At 39.2% G+C, this 16865-nt stretch overlaps 2 protein-coding genes across 2 annotated transcripts in view; one reads left to right on the top strand and one right to left on the bottom strand.

The window, feature by feature from the left end:
* Positions 1-16865, top strand: part of LOC124642579 (IQ motif and SEC7 domain-containing protein 2) — a 185567-nt gene that overhangs the window by 45882 nt on the left and 122820 nt on the right. The gene's annotated exons all lie outside the window — the stretch shown is intronic.
* The window catches only part of LOC124642702, a gene marked incomplete at its 3' end in the record, with an annotated part of 33048 nt that continues 19721 nt past the window's right edge, over positions 3539-16865 (bottom strand). The window contains exons 3-4 of the mRNA XM_047181305.1: positions 4377-4576; positions 3539-4196 (exon numbers count right to left, since the gene is read on the bottom strand). Of these exons, the coding sequence (XP_047037261.1) occupies positions 3539-4196; positions 4377-4576 (858 nt within the window). The remainder of the gene's footprint in view (positions 4197-4376; positions 4577-16865) is intronic.

Genomic DNA, 16865 nt, shown 5'->3' on the forward strand with positions numbered 1-16865 from the left:
TCTTTCAGGCGGTCTTATCATTTACCTACACAATCTTTCTTAGTTTTTAGCCTTACAAAAGGTTCTTTTGTTTGAGCTAGTTTTTGTCATCTTTTGTCTTTGTTTTAAGGCTTGCTAATACTGGTATTAAGTCACTGATGGACTGACGACTTTAGAACGAAAGACGTTTCTGTTCTAAATCACAATGGACTGGCTTGGATGGCTTCAATAGTTTTAAGTAGATCACTTCATGAATATTGAGTTAAAGCCTAGGGAATTGTAGATAGTTGTGATTAGGTATACTGCTGCTGAGCTTATGTACAGACAAATTCCTTCAATAGAGTTTCAACCTTATCACAATAGTGGATAGTTAATGATCGATTGGTAAAATTTGACAGGTTCGGGTGAATTTGACTTGCTGGCATGCACAACAGTCCCTTAGATTTCTCTAGAACTGCTGAATGTAGCTAAAAAATTGTTTAAATTTTGTCACTAAGATGGACCTAATTGGGCAATAAATTCAGTAAAACAATACAATTCAATTAGCTTATGGCACTTTATATTCAACACACGCTTACCCATAATTGCTCCAACACCCCTACATCTTTCGAGGGCATCGAAGCAATTTCCAATCTATAAAGGTTCCAATATCCGTGTTTCTTCCAAGACTTATTCGCGTAATTGAATTCGGTTAAATGTGTCGTTTGCAAACAGCTGACCTGGTAACTTTAGCACTAATATCGGTTAGGTGATTCTAATGCAGAATGTTATTTAGGTATTATATTTCCAACAGAGGCTTCACAATTACCGGGGCTGCTGAATTGTTTGAAAGAGTTACCGCAGCCCTGGTATACAACAAAATAAAGGCTACACAATTACATACATTGATAGGGATGGCATAAGAGTGCTCTTCCAATTTCTGCTCATAAAGGCTGGTATATTTCTTTTCGTATTAAATGTACCTAATATCTGAGTAATTTTTATTCAATAGTGCGTTATATGCCTTCAGGGCGACTTCACTACAGGACCATCTAGTATTTCGGTAAACAAACAAAATGTTGCTTACATAGGAACAATGGATTCGACAAAGGTAACGTTTTTGCATAATGTAAGAGAAATATGTCAGTCAACGTCTGTCTTTGAGAAAGTGTCCTGGGACAGACGATGGGCGGGTCCGGTAAAACATTAAGTACCAATGTTTTAGAAGATAAATAATTCTACGACGCCTGTCGCACAAGTTAATCGACATTGTGAACTTTTGTCCAGAACTGAGTAAGTAATTAAATATGCACTGTATAATTTTTGAGTTGAAAGGAATTTTGAGTGATTATAAAGCAGTCTTAAAGAATAAGTAGTAAAGTCTAATCAGTAAAACAGGAACTATTCTTCATTGCTCATTAAACACCGACAGTTTAGGTACAACGGCGATCTTAACCCGTATTGGGTCCTTCTCTACCAATTCAAACTTGTACGATGGAGTGATTCAATATGGATACCTAGTGTAAACTAGCAACTCAAATAAAAGCTTTAAAAAAAAGAAGAAAATAGCATGACGACCCCACATACGTGTATAAAATATGAATTTCTAACACGCTTTCGGTAATACACTTTCAAGAAAATGGGTCAAACAATTGAAACTCGGAAGTGCAACTGCACAAGAATGGCAGAAAATCTTTTCAAAATAAACTCTAGTTTCTTAGTTTACACAGCTGGACGTTTAAGTTGTGAGGCGAAAATATTGTCGCAGTTTTAACCGACTTGCAAAAGAAATGGTTTTAATACTATACTGATAAAGTGTAGATTCACTATAAAAATGGCGTCCACGGCTGATTTCGGCCACGGCGGCTGTTCTCATTTAAAGAGATCAGTCAGCTGCGTAGGACATATTATAGTGCACAAGCATTTGCGCAGACACATGTGCACTCCCTATTCCTTCACTCTCATAGCCCGATGGAACAGAAATCCGACACAATCGGAAAGAGATCAGGCGCACTATAAGACATGTCATCAAGACATGATTCACTATAAGACATGTCATCGACACGAAAAATACTATGCTGGATGGTAAATGACTGTTTTATCAAGCATATGAAACCTGGTGTTGACGTTTCAATACTCAATACATAGGTATTGTAAAAGGAATATACTCTCGCCCATAAAAACACAAAATTAATACCAAAAACATAATCCTCGTTTGTACCAATTTAGTAAAAGCTATTACCTAATCTTGTAGTATAAACGTTACAAAGAACACAAGTTACGTAAGACGTAACAAATTAAAAAGTAATATTAGAGAAACGAATTATAACAAAACTTATTAACTTGTACTGCTTCAGACGGGCGGAAAAAATAACTGAAAAAGGTTCTGTCCTTAAGAACTAGACCTCATTTGCCATTTTAATTGGATTCGAGTCTTATAAAGGAAGGTATACTAGCTATGCTTCGGGGTTCCGTCCTCTTCTCAAGGGAACTACATCCTTCACTTCTTTCTTTCTCCTGCCCTGTTCCCAAATATTACTTGGGGTCGGCGCAATATGTCATTTTCTTCCATTTTCCCCTGTCACTCGTCATACTGACACTCACTCCCTTCCTATTCATATCATCTTTCAGGCAATCCATCCATCTTTTCTTAGGTCTTCCTCTTCCTCTCCATCCATCTACATTCATACTTAGCACACACTTTGTTGCATGCGTATCATCCCTCCTCATTACATGTCCATACCACGACAATCTTCTACTTCTCATCTTTTCTGTAACTGGCGCTACTTTCAGACTTCCTCTAATGTAATCATTCCTCACTTTATCCATTCTTGTAACACCACATCATAACTACATCCTTCACCTGGGTAACAATTATGTCCTATTTCCTTTCTCAGACTGTCTGTCTGTTTACCTTTAACTATGGCCAGATGTGGAATCCTGACAGGCAGATAAAGTTAGTTACGCATTTATTGTAATGGTAATTATTATCAATGTAACATTAGAGTATATAGAAATACCTTCATTATGAATGAGGTACGTTGTTTGTTTTGTATCAGAAACTTTAAGAGGAATAAGTTCTCTAGCCAATCTATATATGACGACCTCTATGGCGCAATGGTCACCAAGCCGGACTGCCGAATCTGAGGTCCCGGGTTCGATTCCCGGTGCGGTCGACATTTGTGTGATGAGCATGCTTGTTGGCCGTGGTCTGGGTGTTACAATATGTATTTAGCACCCATAACACAAGTTAATTAATAACTTACCATGGGGCTAACCAACCGTGTGTGAAAAGATGTCCCGACATTATTATTCATCATCATCATCAGCCTATAGCAGTCCACTGCTGGACATAGGCCTCTCCAAGTGCACGCCACTGAGATCGATTTTCGGCTGCTCGCATCCAGCTCCTGCCAGCCGTCTTGCGCAAGTCATCACTCCACCGTGCCTGAGGACGTCCTACACTACGTTTGCCGAGGCGTGGTCTCCACTCTAGAACTCGTTTACCCCAACGGTTATCGGTTCTTCGGCTAATATGGCCAGCCCACTGCCACTTCAGCTTGCTGATTCGGTGGGCTATGTCGATGACTTTGGTTCTCTGACGAATTACCTCATTTCTGATGCGATCCCTCAGAGAAATGCCAAGCATAGCTCTTTCCATAGCCCGCTGAGCGACTTTAAACTTGTGGACCAGCCGTACCGACAGTGTCCACGTTTCGGCTCCGTAAGTCATGACAGGTAGGACGCACTGATTGAAGACTTTTGTCTTTAGGCACTGTGGGATCGACGATGTTAGGACTCGACGTAGCTTCCCAAATGCAGCCCAACCCAACTGAATTCTCCTATTCACTTCGTCCTCAAAGTTGTTTCTACCTAACTGCAATGTCTGCCCGAGGTATACATATTTCCGAACAACTTCGAGAACGGCGCCGTGTATCGCAATCGGTTCCGGTAGAACATGTTCATTGAACATGACCTTGGTTTTGTCCAAGTTCATCCGTAGGCCGATGCGTAGAGAAGATTCGGCCAGGTCGTTCAGCATCTGTTGTAGGTCCTGTAGCGTTTCCGCCATGATGACGATATCGTCAGCAAATCGCAAGTGAGAGATGTGTTCGCCATTGATGTTGATGCCGCGTCCTTTCCAGTTCAGCGTCTTGAACATATCCTCCATTGCATTAGTGAACAGTTTCGGGGAAATAACATCCCCTTGTCTCACTCCTCGATGCAACGGTATGGGCCTTGTTTGCTGATTCTGTACTTGGACCGACATTGTAGCGGCTTCGTAGAGACATCTCATCACTTGGATGTATCGCCAATCTACTTGACAACGCTGCAGGGACTCCAAAACAGACCAGATTTCAACCGAGTCAAAGGCCTTCTCATAGTCCAGAAATGCTAGACACAGGGGCTGATTATACTCTTCGGTCTTCTGTATAATCTGCCGCACTGTGTGGATGTGGTCTATGGTGCCGTATCCGCTCCGAAACCCAGCCTGCTCCGGTGGTTGGAATTCGTCGAGTCTCCGCGCAAGTCGGTTCGTGATCACTCTTGAGAACAGCTTATATACGTGGCTTAGGAGGGAAATGGGTCGATAGTTCTTCAGCTGGGTTTTGTCTCCCTTTTTGAAAAACAGGACGACAACACTCCTACTCCACGCCTCTGGAGTTCTCCCTTCGAAAAGGACGGCATTAAAAAGCTTCTGGAGCTCCCCCAGTACGGGCTTACCTCCCGCTTTTAATAGCTCTGTTGTAATGCCATCCTCGCCAGGGGCTTTTCCATTTTTGAGCTGTCTCAGAGCGATCTCGATTTCGCCACTGCTGACTTCTGGCAGGTCTTCGGTGAAATGGCGTGTTAATGTGGCTCTAGAATCCTCATTTCCGGGATCAGGTCGAGATGCATGCGATGCGTATAACCGGCCATAGAAATTTTCCACTTCTGAAAGGACTGCCGGTACCGAAGAAACGACTTCTCCACTTGTTGTGGTCAGCTTCGTCAAGTGGCTTCTTCCAAGAGATTGTACGAACACCTTTGACCCCCGATTCTGCTCAATTGCTCTTTCAATGTCAAGAGTATTGGAGCACCGGAGGTCGCGTCGTACGTGCTTGTTGATCTCTTGGTTTAGAGCCCGCTTAGCTGACGAAGTGACAGGCGGGTTTTCACGTCGTTTCTTCAGAAGCCCTAATGTCTCTTCCGAAAGCTTTGATTTCTTGCCCTTACGCTGCATGTTACAGAATCTCGAACCTTCCTCCCTGAGGATCCGAACCACATATTCGTGGTTCTGGTTAACGTCTGCTGTGGTTTCCACGGCGGCAAATCGGTTCTCCAAATTTGACTGGAACGTTTCAGATCCTGTCATGGTTTGGAGCAGTGTTGGTCGGAGCCTGGCCTTCATCAGACGGAAACGTTCCGCCTTGAAGTTGATATTCAGAGAGCCTCGGACAAGTCGGTGATCGCTCCCGGTATTAAACCGGTTGATCACGGAGACGTCTCTGAATATGTGCTTCTTGTTCGTCATGATGAAGTCAATCTCATTTTTAGTCATAGTGTCGGGGCTTTGCCACGTCCACTTCCTTTTGGGCTGCTTTTTGAAAAAGGAGTTCATCAAAAACAGCCCCTCGCGTTCAAGGAAGTTGACGAGCATTTGCCCCCTATGATTCCTGCTTCCAAATCCATGGGATCCTACTGCCGATTCGCCGCAAATCTGTACTCCCACTTTAGCGTTAAAGTCCCCCATGACAACGGTGTAATGGGTCATTGTAGTGAAGTGGAGGGCCCTTGATATATCATCAAACATATCCTCCACTTCATCATCTGAATGTGTCGAGGTCGGTGCGTACACTTGCACTACCTTGAGGCTATACCTGTCGGTGAGCTTTATGATAAGGTACGCTACCGAACAACCGCTAAGACAGTGTGTCGAACAGGGTAGCCTCCACAACGTTATCAGCTAGGGACTTATTTACCAGAAACCCAACACCACCTTGGGATTGTTGGTCTCCCTCTCGGAAGTACATTAGGTGACCTGATTCGAGGGTTATGGTGTCCTCCCCCTCTCTTCGAACTTCACATAATCCTAATATGTGCCACCTAATCTTCCCAAGTTCCACCTCGAGTTGCGCCAGATGCGAGTCAAGCCGTAGCGTGCGGCCGTTGTACGTCGCCAGAGTCAGTTTTGTTTGGTGGCCTCCCGTAACCCGGAGATTCTTCGCACCCCCTGCCCCGCCGTAACCACGGTCGCCACCATGACCGGGAATAGCAGGACTGCCGGGAACTAGGGGCCGTGGCTTTTTTGTTCTGCACATGAGGAATTTAGCCTACTGCTATCACGCTGGCCAGACGGGTTGATAGAGGGTTTTTTCCGAGTTTTCCTTCTCTCGCACTGGTGTTCGGTGCATTTTTACTCCATTAGTCGCCTTCTACGACACCCACTGGAAGAAGGGGTAGCGACATATGTATTCTTAAGCCGTCGCTACACGGCTAGATTATTATTATTAAAAAAAAAAATTAGATACTTATAAAACAATATTTTCCTCAATTCGTATACCAAGTTCTTGATTGAGAAGATCTAGTACATAACCTAGAAATGGGACAAAGACCAAGCCAAGTTGGAGCCAATAGAACGACCTTTGTTTGATAAGATTCTTCAGTTTGACGCCAAAAAATATTCCAGTTTTAGTACAATTGTAATGGCCAGGTTCCATCAAAATTGTTCGCGCACATTGTTCCACGAACAAGAAATATGTAAGCAACTAGGGGCTAGGGGTATTGGGTCGCCCGGGTAACTGAGTTGAGGAGGTCAGGTAAGCAGTCGCTCCTTGTAAAACACTGGTAGCCGACCCCAACATAGTTGAGAAATGGCTAGACAGATGATGCAGAAATATGTAAGCATCAGTGTTCGCACACAAAGGTTGGAATTTTGCGAACATTTTATGTATATCTTCGCATGTTGTGCGTCTAACCGCCGCACATCAGTAGAAATTCGCCATATCAAAAAACAACATGGTAGTAAATTATACTCAAGAGTTCTTGACATAAAATCTTGATTCCCAATATGTTCTTATGGAGGAAACAAGCAATATATCACGAATTTTGGCAGTAAAAACGATAAATAGCACTTTGTTCTGTGGCTAAGGAAGTTATGAACCATGTGTCATAATTCATAAGTATGGCCTTTCTGAACAAAGTAACATGCCAATTTATCTGAAAATGGTGTAAGTTGACTTAGTTTTACATCGAATTATGTAAGGAGAAATTATTTTTATTATCTTCTATGTCTATTTAAAGAAACGATCTTGAAAAAAGCATTTGCATAGCGTTCTAAATAAAAGCTCATTGTTGACAAACAATTTTTATTATTTAACCCTTGCCCTAACATAACTGTTTGCATATACAGAAAGATGTACCAAATTGACCGAAAACGACACAAACCAACAGACAAAAATAAATTTCCAAAAAATTGCAAACCGGTTATTAATGCCATTGTATGTCCGAATATCACTTTCAATTCATAATCAACCCTTAAACCCGTGGACATGTTTTATCCCTTTATTTTTATCTGTATGGAACACGATGAGGTCAACCCCCAGTCGGCACTCCAACCGGCCAGGGTTAATGTGTAACGTACTGTGAAATTTGTTTTTGTTGTATATGCTATTTTGTCTGGCTGTTTAATTTTGTATCTTATTTGTTATTTTATGGTATGAGGGATGGCGTTTTTGATTTAGAGCCTCAAACTGAAAAGGGTTGTTGTGTAGGTGATAAATAAGTGTTAAGAGCTACCTCTGTTTGTGTATACTGCTGTAACAAATAAAGGTTTGTTTAGCTTCATGGTTATAATGCCCCTAGATATCATTGAACCTTCACAAATAAAGACACATATTTTAAAAACCGACAGTATAACAGAAAAAAGACTGATGGTCAAATTGACATCTGCTTCGCGTATCACATCCTCACTGTATGTATTATCTCACAGTAAACCTTAGACCCTTATGTTAGTTTTCGCAAGACCTTTACAAACCTCAACTCTGATCCAAAGGGATACCATTACTTACCAAACCTTAATAAACATGCAAATTGCCCCCTTCAAACAATTACCACCCCATATTCATTTCACTATAATCCTGATTTAATATCGAGTTCTCTCAAAGCGATGAGTACAGAACCAAATTAATACCCGCAGGCTCTGACTAAACTGTTCTATTAATTACATGTTCACAAAGTCACAACAGGAAATGCAAATAGAGGTAAATACAACCGGTAATAACAGGCAGAAATTGATAGTGTAACTCATTTAGCTTCAAAACTGATCACTTCAAAATCGTCATTCAAATACCTATACTGTGTAGAAGGCATTTAAGAATTTCTCATCAAAGAAAAAGCATTGCTTCATTATGTGAACAATATTTATTGAAATTGCATGTGAGGATACTCTAACCTTCTCACGCTTTGTTGCTGTCAGCTTAGCCACCATCAGTCAAGAGTTCGGGAGCCATTTAGCCGGATTTCAGAAAATCCACTGGGTAGATTAAGACTCATAACTAATTTTCCATTAAGATGTCCATGTCCTTTAGAACGAAACATAAAATATGTACATAATATTAATACAACAGAATATGGAGCAATTTCACGTTTATCTACATATTTATTTAGGTACAATTTACCTCGAAAATTAAGCGAACAATACATATAATTTTGCTTTCCAAAATGTAACTTTATACGAAATCACACATTTGGGAATACCAGTGATTCCCTCCGGTTTCTGAATATTTGCGCCATCTATTGTTCGTAGCGGAAACTATGAAGTAAACTAACCCTCGTTGCAATTAAATGCACCCTGATAGTGTAATTATTGTTTTACGAATACGAATATTTCGTATATTTGTGAAGTAACGTAGGAAAGGGGGCGTGGGGTATTCCAATACTTGATAGAAGACGTTTCTGGGTATACAATGTCTTTTTGTTCAAATTGTATGCTTCATTATTGTCTAATGTTGCATTTGTGACAAAAAGTGTGATTGATTATGTACAAAATATTGAACCAAACGTGAAATTAAGCATGTTTAGCTCTTCAAAATACGATCCCAAAATAGTAAATGGTACACAAGTACGTATCTAACTTTAAGCCTATAAGTATGCGAAACACTTTACGGAACATAATTCTGACGCTACATAAGCTTAACTTAACCCTTAAGTTACACGCACGTTTATGGCTTCTTGCTATGTAAATTCGCATAAAACGCACATTTTACGTTTATCACCCTTAAGAACATAAAGCCTAAGGTTTTCACAATATTCAACAATATTGGAGGGATAGTTTCAAGTCTTGTATGGGAGGTATCAACATTTGACGCTTGTTTGCAATTTAACGTACCTCAAGCAATTTTATGTCTTTGGGATTCATATTTCTTATATTAAAATGTGTGTCGTTGTTGAAAAGCTCAAAGCCATGCTTGAGTTCTTAAAACTGTGGCTTCTATTTATTTGTTTTTTTTTTTTTTCAGATTGCATTCTTGTTTCGTTCCAAACGACAATATCGTCAATATAAACGAGACTCGAAAATTGATACCAATATCGGTTAAATTAATAAAGTTGAAACAATTCCTTGAGGGAGTAACCTGAACCTGGTTCCTAATATACATTGATAATGACAGTTACACTTTATCACTTATTTTCACGAGCACATTTACCTGTAGAAATCCATTAAGAAGATCTATGCACAATGTTGTTTACTTTTAACATTATACAATCAAATAAAACCTTGATCAAAAGAAAGTTGCATAATCTAAAAGCGTTCCATTGAATAAACAGCTAGATGTATATGTTTGCTGCTTTGAAAATGTAAAATATGAAGACTTCAAAACTGAATATGTAATGTAAAACAAAAGCTTTCACACGCAAATAGTCAAAGACAACTGTACGGCTAACCTGGTGTATGTTCAGTTATTAGTCTGTCACATGCACTCCAAATTCAGGATTCAGGTCACGTTGAATTGATAGACACAGCCACATTGCCAATAAATGCAGCAGACAGGTAATTTGTGCAGTCCAGATACACCGAACATCCGCAACTTGAGGCCTTTGTACTCTGTTGCGGTAAAATTGCAAAATTGAATGGCTTTTCGTCTATGTTGGCAAAAATTGGTTTGCTTGCTGCCAATGGTTTTCTAGGCTAGTTGGCAGAAAATGCTTGGTTAGTGGCTTTGTTTGGATTGGTTAATTGCCATTCTAAATTGTTACAGTTTTTAGTAGTTCATTTACTTAATCATGGATTTTAATCTTGGTATTTTTACCAAGCATTATCTTTGCCAGTTTCAAATAACTACTTGATGAAAGATCGCTCAGTGCTATAGGTCACTGTTAATGTATTAATGCCAAGCTGAAGCTCAGCCTATTCATTCCATAGTGGATCTGACCTAGCTTCGCAGGCGTCCTAATTTCAGTCATTAATAAATTAAACTTCGTGCAAACAGACTAACTAAATACTATAACTAACCTATATTCATAATGTACAATGTAACTTGTCTTTGTTATCCAAATATTCTAGATTTATAGTATATTTATCTAGATTATGAAACCTGGCGAAATTGTGTAGTATGTATTCAGCTTATTTCTGCAGTAACCTTGCCCACATTTAAATCTGTCTTGACATAAAAGCTTGGTTCAGCTTTTCGGCTTACACCCGTACCTCCGGATTTGCCAAGACCTTGGAAAAAGCGTTAAGGGAACGGTTGAAACTGCCAAATTTTCACTCAATAGTTTCCGGGATTAACCCGAACATACGTAAGTGGTCGTGAACTTTGTTTTGTGTATTATTTGCTAGTTTCTGTGCTTTCTCGAAAAGTAGGTTAATGTAGTTAACACTAAGTTGGGGCTGTCTGTCTGCTGGGTTTTAGCTGTCTAGCTGTGCTTAGTTCTTTGATATTCGGTTTAATTAAATACAGTGGATTAGGTTGTACAGTGTCTTTGGACTAATTTAATTATTCATTAACTTTAGCTTTTCTACGATATTCGAGTGTTAATTGTTTTCATGGACCTCTACCCTGCTCACAGCCTTGTGTAGGTTCTAGTAATAAAAAGTGGCCATCTTTTCATCTATGATATTTTGTTTTCAAACCTTAAAATAAATCTTGCAATGTTAACTTATACATTAAGTGACTGAATAGCAAATTAGGCTGCTCTCTCAGTCAATTATTAATTACTTACAAAGAATATATGTCTAACTTTGCGCTTGTTAATTGTTCTTTGACTCTTTTACTTCAAAATATTGGATTTGTAGAAACACGTATTAGCGTTCTGTATTTCAGAATGTAAAATAATGTCAATTTGAGCGTTTTTATTATGCACTAGCTGTTGCCCGCAACTTCGTCTGCGTGGGCAATATAGAATAGTCAAAATACTACTTATCCCGTAGGTGCATTCTTTCACGTGACAGTATAATTAGGATTAGCACTTAGCAGTCGCATAGATTCATTGATCAAGGTTGTGTTGTGGATGTGACCATTTATCTAAACAAAAGAAGTAAAGTTTGTGACGTTGTGAATATCTCTGGATCTAGTCAGCCAATTTGGAAAATTATTACGTATGGTGCGTAAGTAATTTTCACAGGAAACAGCTATAATCTATGTCTATATGCTTTGAGTCTGACAAAGCTGTCATTTGTACATTTTCTGCAGCTGCTGCGACTAATCAGAAGCCAGAAAGTCTGTCAGTCTTACCATGGATATCGTCTTGTGTAGTTGACTGGATTGAAGATAGGTAGATAGGTAGTCGCTCCAAGCAAAATATTGGCAGTCAAACAGATTCGGTGACTGGAAGCCAACACCAACATAGTTGGGGAATAGCTAGATGGATGATAAAATGAGTCATCATCATCAGCAGGCGCATAGGGTAGGATAGTTTCACTACTGGGGAGAAACACTTGTATGACGGGGATTTTCTGTGCACTTACTCACTATGATAAGGCTGACCCCACATTAGGCGTGCGTGATCCTCGGGCGTGTGAGTAGCGCGGGCGTCGCGAGCGCGCTGCGTGAACGTCGCGTTTTGCTGCCCTGCGGCCTGTGTGAAGAGTGCAAGCGACGCGCTCGCGGCGAGCACGCGGCGCTCGAGTTGCGTTCTTACCCCTTCGCCCGCTATCCCCGCCGCCCGCTAAACGCCTTAGCAGTTAAACGTCAAGGAGAGCGGCGCGTGCAAGCCGCGAGCGCGCTGCAAATGCCGCAGGGCAGCAAAACACGACGGTCACGCAACGCGCTCGCGACGCACGCGCGGCGCCCGCGCTACTCACACGCCCGAGGATCGCGCACGCCTAATGTGGTGGCCTAAGCCGGGACTCCACCGAAATGTTTGCATTAGTTCACGAATAGGCAAAATGTACGTATCTGTGCGAGTCCACTTCATGTGTTCGTACTTGAAACCTGCAGTTTTGCCAAGATTTTCAAAATGTACGCTCGCAATTTGCCATTTCTTGGTGGAGCCAGCAAATCAAAAGAAACATAAGTGTTGTATACTGTGCGTCACTACCGCACACCGGGAAAATGTCGCTATTGCGGAGGACGTTTATATACCATATTTTGTGTCACACGTAAACAGGACGACAGTAAGTATCCACCGAAACACTGTCAAAGATCTGATGAACAAACAAATCAGACCTGACTTGGTCACCTGGGGCCAATCAGAGCTCTATGAAGCGATCATACGCTTTGGCTCCTACTGTTATTGTGGTTTCTGAAAATTTAATCACCTCATTCAACGATGAATGTAATTCTGATGGTACTATTAAGAACACTTGCTTAGCGCAGAAGCTGACGTTAGCAGGTCAAGTCTTTTGACTTCTCGAATAGGATACCATTGGTTTTTGTGCAATGCACACCTGCAATGCATTCTGGATTAGGATAGGATATAGGTGGATAGGATTTGCAACAGAGAACAATTCTGTCTTTGTGATTACATGACATCAAACGTAGTTTTATATAAAAGGTGTTTTTTTAGACTTGGCTCGGGTCTTACTGAGACTGTTCGTAATCGTGAACAGTGTATTTGCGATCAGAAGTTGAAAGTAAACTTGTCTCTGGTATGCGGCGCGTAATTTGTACGTTTTCAGACGCATAAAGCATTTTACGTGTGTATGGTATTAAATCGAGAAAGCTCCCATTTCTTATCTGCACTTTGTATCTGGGCTTGTTTTTAAAGCTACAGAATCCTACATTACCTACCTCACGCTTAGCAGCGCCTGCGAGAGATAGATCCTCATTTCTTCTAGGATTAATTTTACATATTTTGCATCAGAAAAAATAATTAAGGTCTACTTAATACTACTCACTCAAAGTAATTTGTTTTAAGGCCACCACATTAGTGGAAGATAAGCTAAACTATGTTTATGAAAAAATCCTGATATGAACTCCATCTGTAACTTTAAATGATAAGTAATTGTTCCACTAAAGTCATCATTTTTGACATAATGTTCAAAAAATAATTTAGATGGCACCGTTTTAAATTTGGCCGAGAACTATTAATTTTCCTTTCATCAAGGTAATAATTATAGTTGGATTTTGATGTGGCACGGCAAACTGACAAACACAATTGAAATGTTTATCGAAAAATTACACTTCGTGTTAAAATATGGTGAATTACGGAAAATACACAACTCCATCTGTTGAAATAATAATCCTCTATAAAGAATGTATGGTAATATTGTCATTTACCACCTCGCTCCTTTGACAAATTGATGATGTATTTTATTTACCACAAATGGAGCTACTTTAACCTTGGCTAAACAAAATTTTCATTTTTTTTTTCTTCCGAAGTTACTTATACAGGTGTGATTTTCTGAGTAAAGATTAATAATAAGCCGATCAACTAATATAAGTACAACATTCAAATGTACAGTTTTGACAAATAGATTGCGTGTCGTAATATTTTACATGTTGAATTCACAAAATTAATCATATCTTTTGATAGAGTGAATCGATTTCGATGAAACAAAAACTAAGTATGTAATACCCCAAGTTACGTAGAATTTTTGTATATAAGCATTGTCTGCATTTAATTCGTAGATTTTACGTGAATCCCGAACAAACAAACAGATAAACAGACAAACAGACAAAAATTACAAAAATGATGGAAATGGGTTCTGTTAGTTATCCTTTAACATGCTGGCTATTTTTTTTGTCAATTTCTTCAATGTACAAAAATTACTTTTCTACAGATTTATTATATGTATAGATATCTTGCCAAAGTGCTGTACTCTAAAAGTCTTTTGGCAGAATCATGTTATGAATAAAACTGAGCTGTTTTGTGACTTGCCAATGCGATTCTTATTGTTAGTCCTATTCTTTAGATGCAGATTTATAACTGTTTATAAGGTCTACATTTAATAAAGCCCAGAGGAAGTCAAGTCAACTAGGATTAATATATAATTTACAATTAATTTTATCTTTTCTGTTTCAGGTATGTACATCATAATCAGCCGTGACATAAAGCTACAAAATATACTATAGCACGTACGTTTTATGCTTTGCCGTTTATCTATTAGCTAGAGTGAACCGAGGAACTTCATGCGAGGTCTCTTCACTATAATTTTATGTGACGGGAAAAATGTTTTAACACTTTTATATAACGCAAGATCTTAACAGGTTTCGAAGGAAGAAAATCTTTGTTCGGAACTTTTAACTGTTTCCCTGCAAGAAAAATAATTATAATCTTTTACATAACTTGTTATAAAGTCTTGTTTCGGCGCTTTGCTTAATTATTCATGCCATTGAAAAAAATATCACCTATAAGGATATTTACTTTTAGGATTGTCGTATTGAGTCTGCAAAAACTAAAACCCTTTAATCACATAAAATATAACTAGAAAGCGCATAACAATAGTACAATATACACCGAAATGCAATCACATAATCTCTAGTATCAATCATACACATATTGTATTCTGAGCCAAGCGTATAAGAGCTTAGCGAGGTGCACAGGACCGGCATTTTCAGTATTAGTCCAAGCGGACGGTGGATAAGACGAAAAGGATCATAGATTTTATTCTTATAATAGAAAATCATAAAAAACAACGAATGTATTACTCGCATAGCCAAAGTTTATGTTATCCTTGCCTCGTTTTCATATCACGCCCACCTTACAATATCTGCCTATGCCTCAGGCGTTAATCTCTATACCTTTGTTTTGATTTAAGCGTCAAGGGGGAGGATATATAAATTCATATTAAAATTACAAAATCGAAATTGACTTATTGCGTTGAGCTTTTAACTACAGTTTATGAAAACTTCACAAAAATGTTAGGCCGGGACTCCACCAAAGCAGACATACTACTCCACAATACACAATACTGTGTGTTTTTTAGCTCGGGGGACTCCACCAATTATTGAATTTATTATTATGATTCAGATGTCTCGTGATTTCTCGTCTCCACTGTGCGTCGTCCGCGCACATCCCCCGCTTCCATCGTGCCATATAAATACCTAATATAATATCTGCGTACTGTATTGCACGGAGATCTCCTCTGTAGCTGAACTGAGAGATATGTCAATAACATAACTATTAGATGTTTAAAACATATCTCTCCACTTGTCTCGCCTCCCCTTTGGTGGAGTCCCGTCCTAACAGTGTCCATTTCGACTCGGTATTCCGATTACCCCTTCAGTGTAAAGTTCCTTGATGCGCGCCTAATTAACTCGCATTATTTTTGGACGTGCACAAAAATAAAGCGTTGACGCGACAACGCTTTCACGCGGGGATGAGTTGCGGCCAATTTTGCGGCCAACTGTACATCAAAGGGCCTGAGTACGGCCCTGCCTGCCTCAATTTAGTGCGTCGTCAAAGACTTTACCTGGTTTTTAATTACTATTCAAATATTCAGTGGGTTCTCCCTAGAATTTTTAGACGGGATTTGTATTTTTGCCTGAATTTGATTATTTTTGACCTTTCTCAGTTAAAATAAAAATACGTTGTAACTCTCGGTTTTTATACTGTAAAATATGCTGGACTTGAGATGAGACTTGTCCTTTAATGGGTCATTAAAAAGGCAGATGAATATGATGAGAGCACAATTTGTGTTGTTTTAACAACTTTAGAAACGTATAAGGCGTTATAAATAGAAGCGATAAATATTGAAGATACAATGCGATGCTTTTGGTTTGTGGGTGCAAGATTTGTTAAGCAGGTTTACATTTCAGAACAAATTCTTTGTTCAGGTGAGACAAAATAACAACTATTTGTTACCCGCTGCGGTTTGGTTTGCGTCTTACGGGAACAGTGGTGCTCGTATATTCTCAAGCAAAACAAAAAGCTTTCTCTGGTATGTTTAAAAGCTGTGCCAAAAATACTTAAGAAATATTCATACACTTAAAAATACATAGGTTATCAAAATCACGATGAAATAGTATTTGGTCAGAAAACTTGATTAACACGTTCTCCCAATAAACGACACTAGAAAAAAAACGTCTCAAAATAGAATTCTACAAGAAGCTGGTCATGTGTTAAATGGACTAAACGAAGCAAAACAGTATAATATACGGATGTTTCCTTTACATGTATAAATTCATATCAGTTTCAGACCAATGACGCTTTCGATTCCTGTGAAAAAAAATAAGTTTCGAGGAAAAAGAAAAAAATATGTAAAATAACTTTCTTGAACCTTTAGCAAACACAACTGTCAGACATTTGACAGTGAGACCGAAGAATTTCGGGTCAGAAAGCAAAATATAAACGTTGTTTGTACACTTTAACGTAAAGTAAGAAAAACAGAACATCAAACTTTTTAAAGTAAAAATTCAATGGAGTTCAAAGTACAGATGATTAGAACTTAAAATCGAGAAACATCTTCGCGGAGCCGTCTCAAGGGCTACTTCTTACTCCTAATACCTCAGTCTTGAGATACCTGGTATAAGTATGTGCTTCTC

Source organism: Helicoverpa zea, chromosome 25 (assembly GCF_022581195.2).
Source record: "Helicoverpa zea isolate HzStark_Cry1AcR chromosome 25, ilHelZeax1.1, whole genome shotgun sequence".
In the NCBI taxonomy this organism is placed as follows: domain Eukaryota; kingdom Metazoa; phylum Arthropoda; class Insecta; order Lepidoptera; family Noctuidae; genus Helicoverpa; species Helicoverpa zea.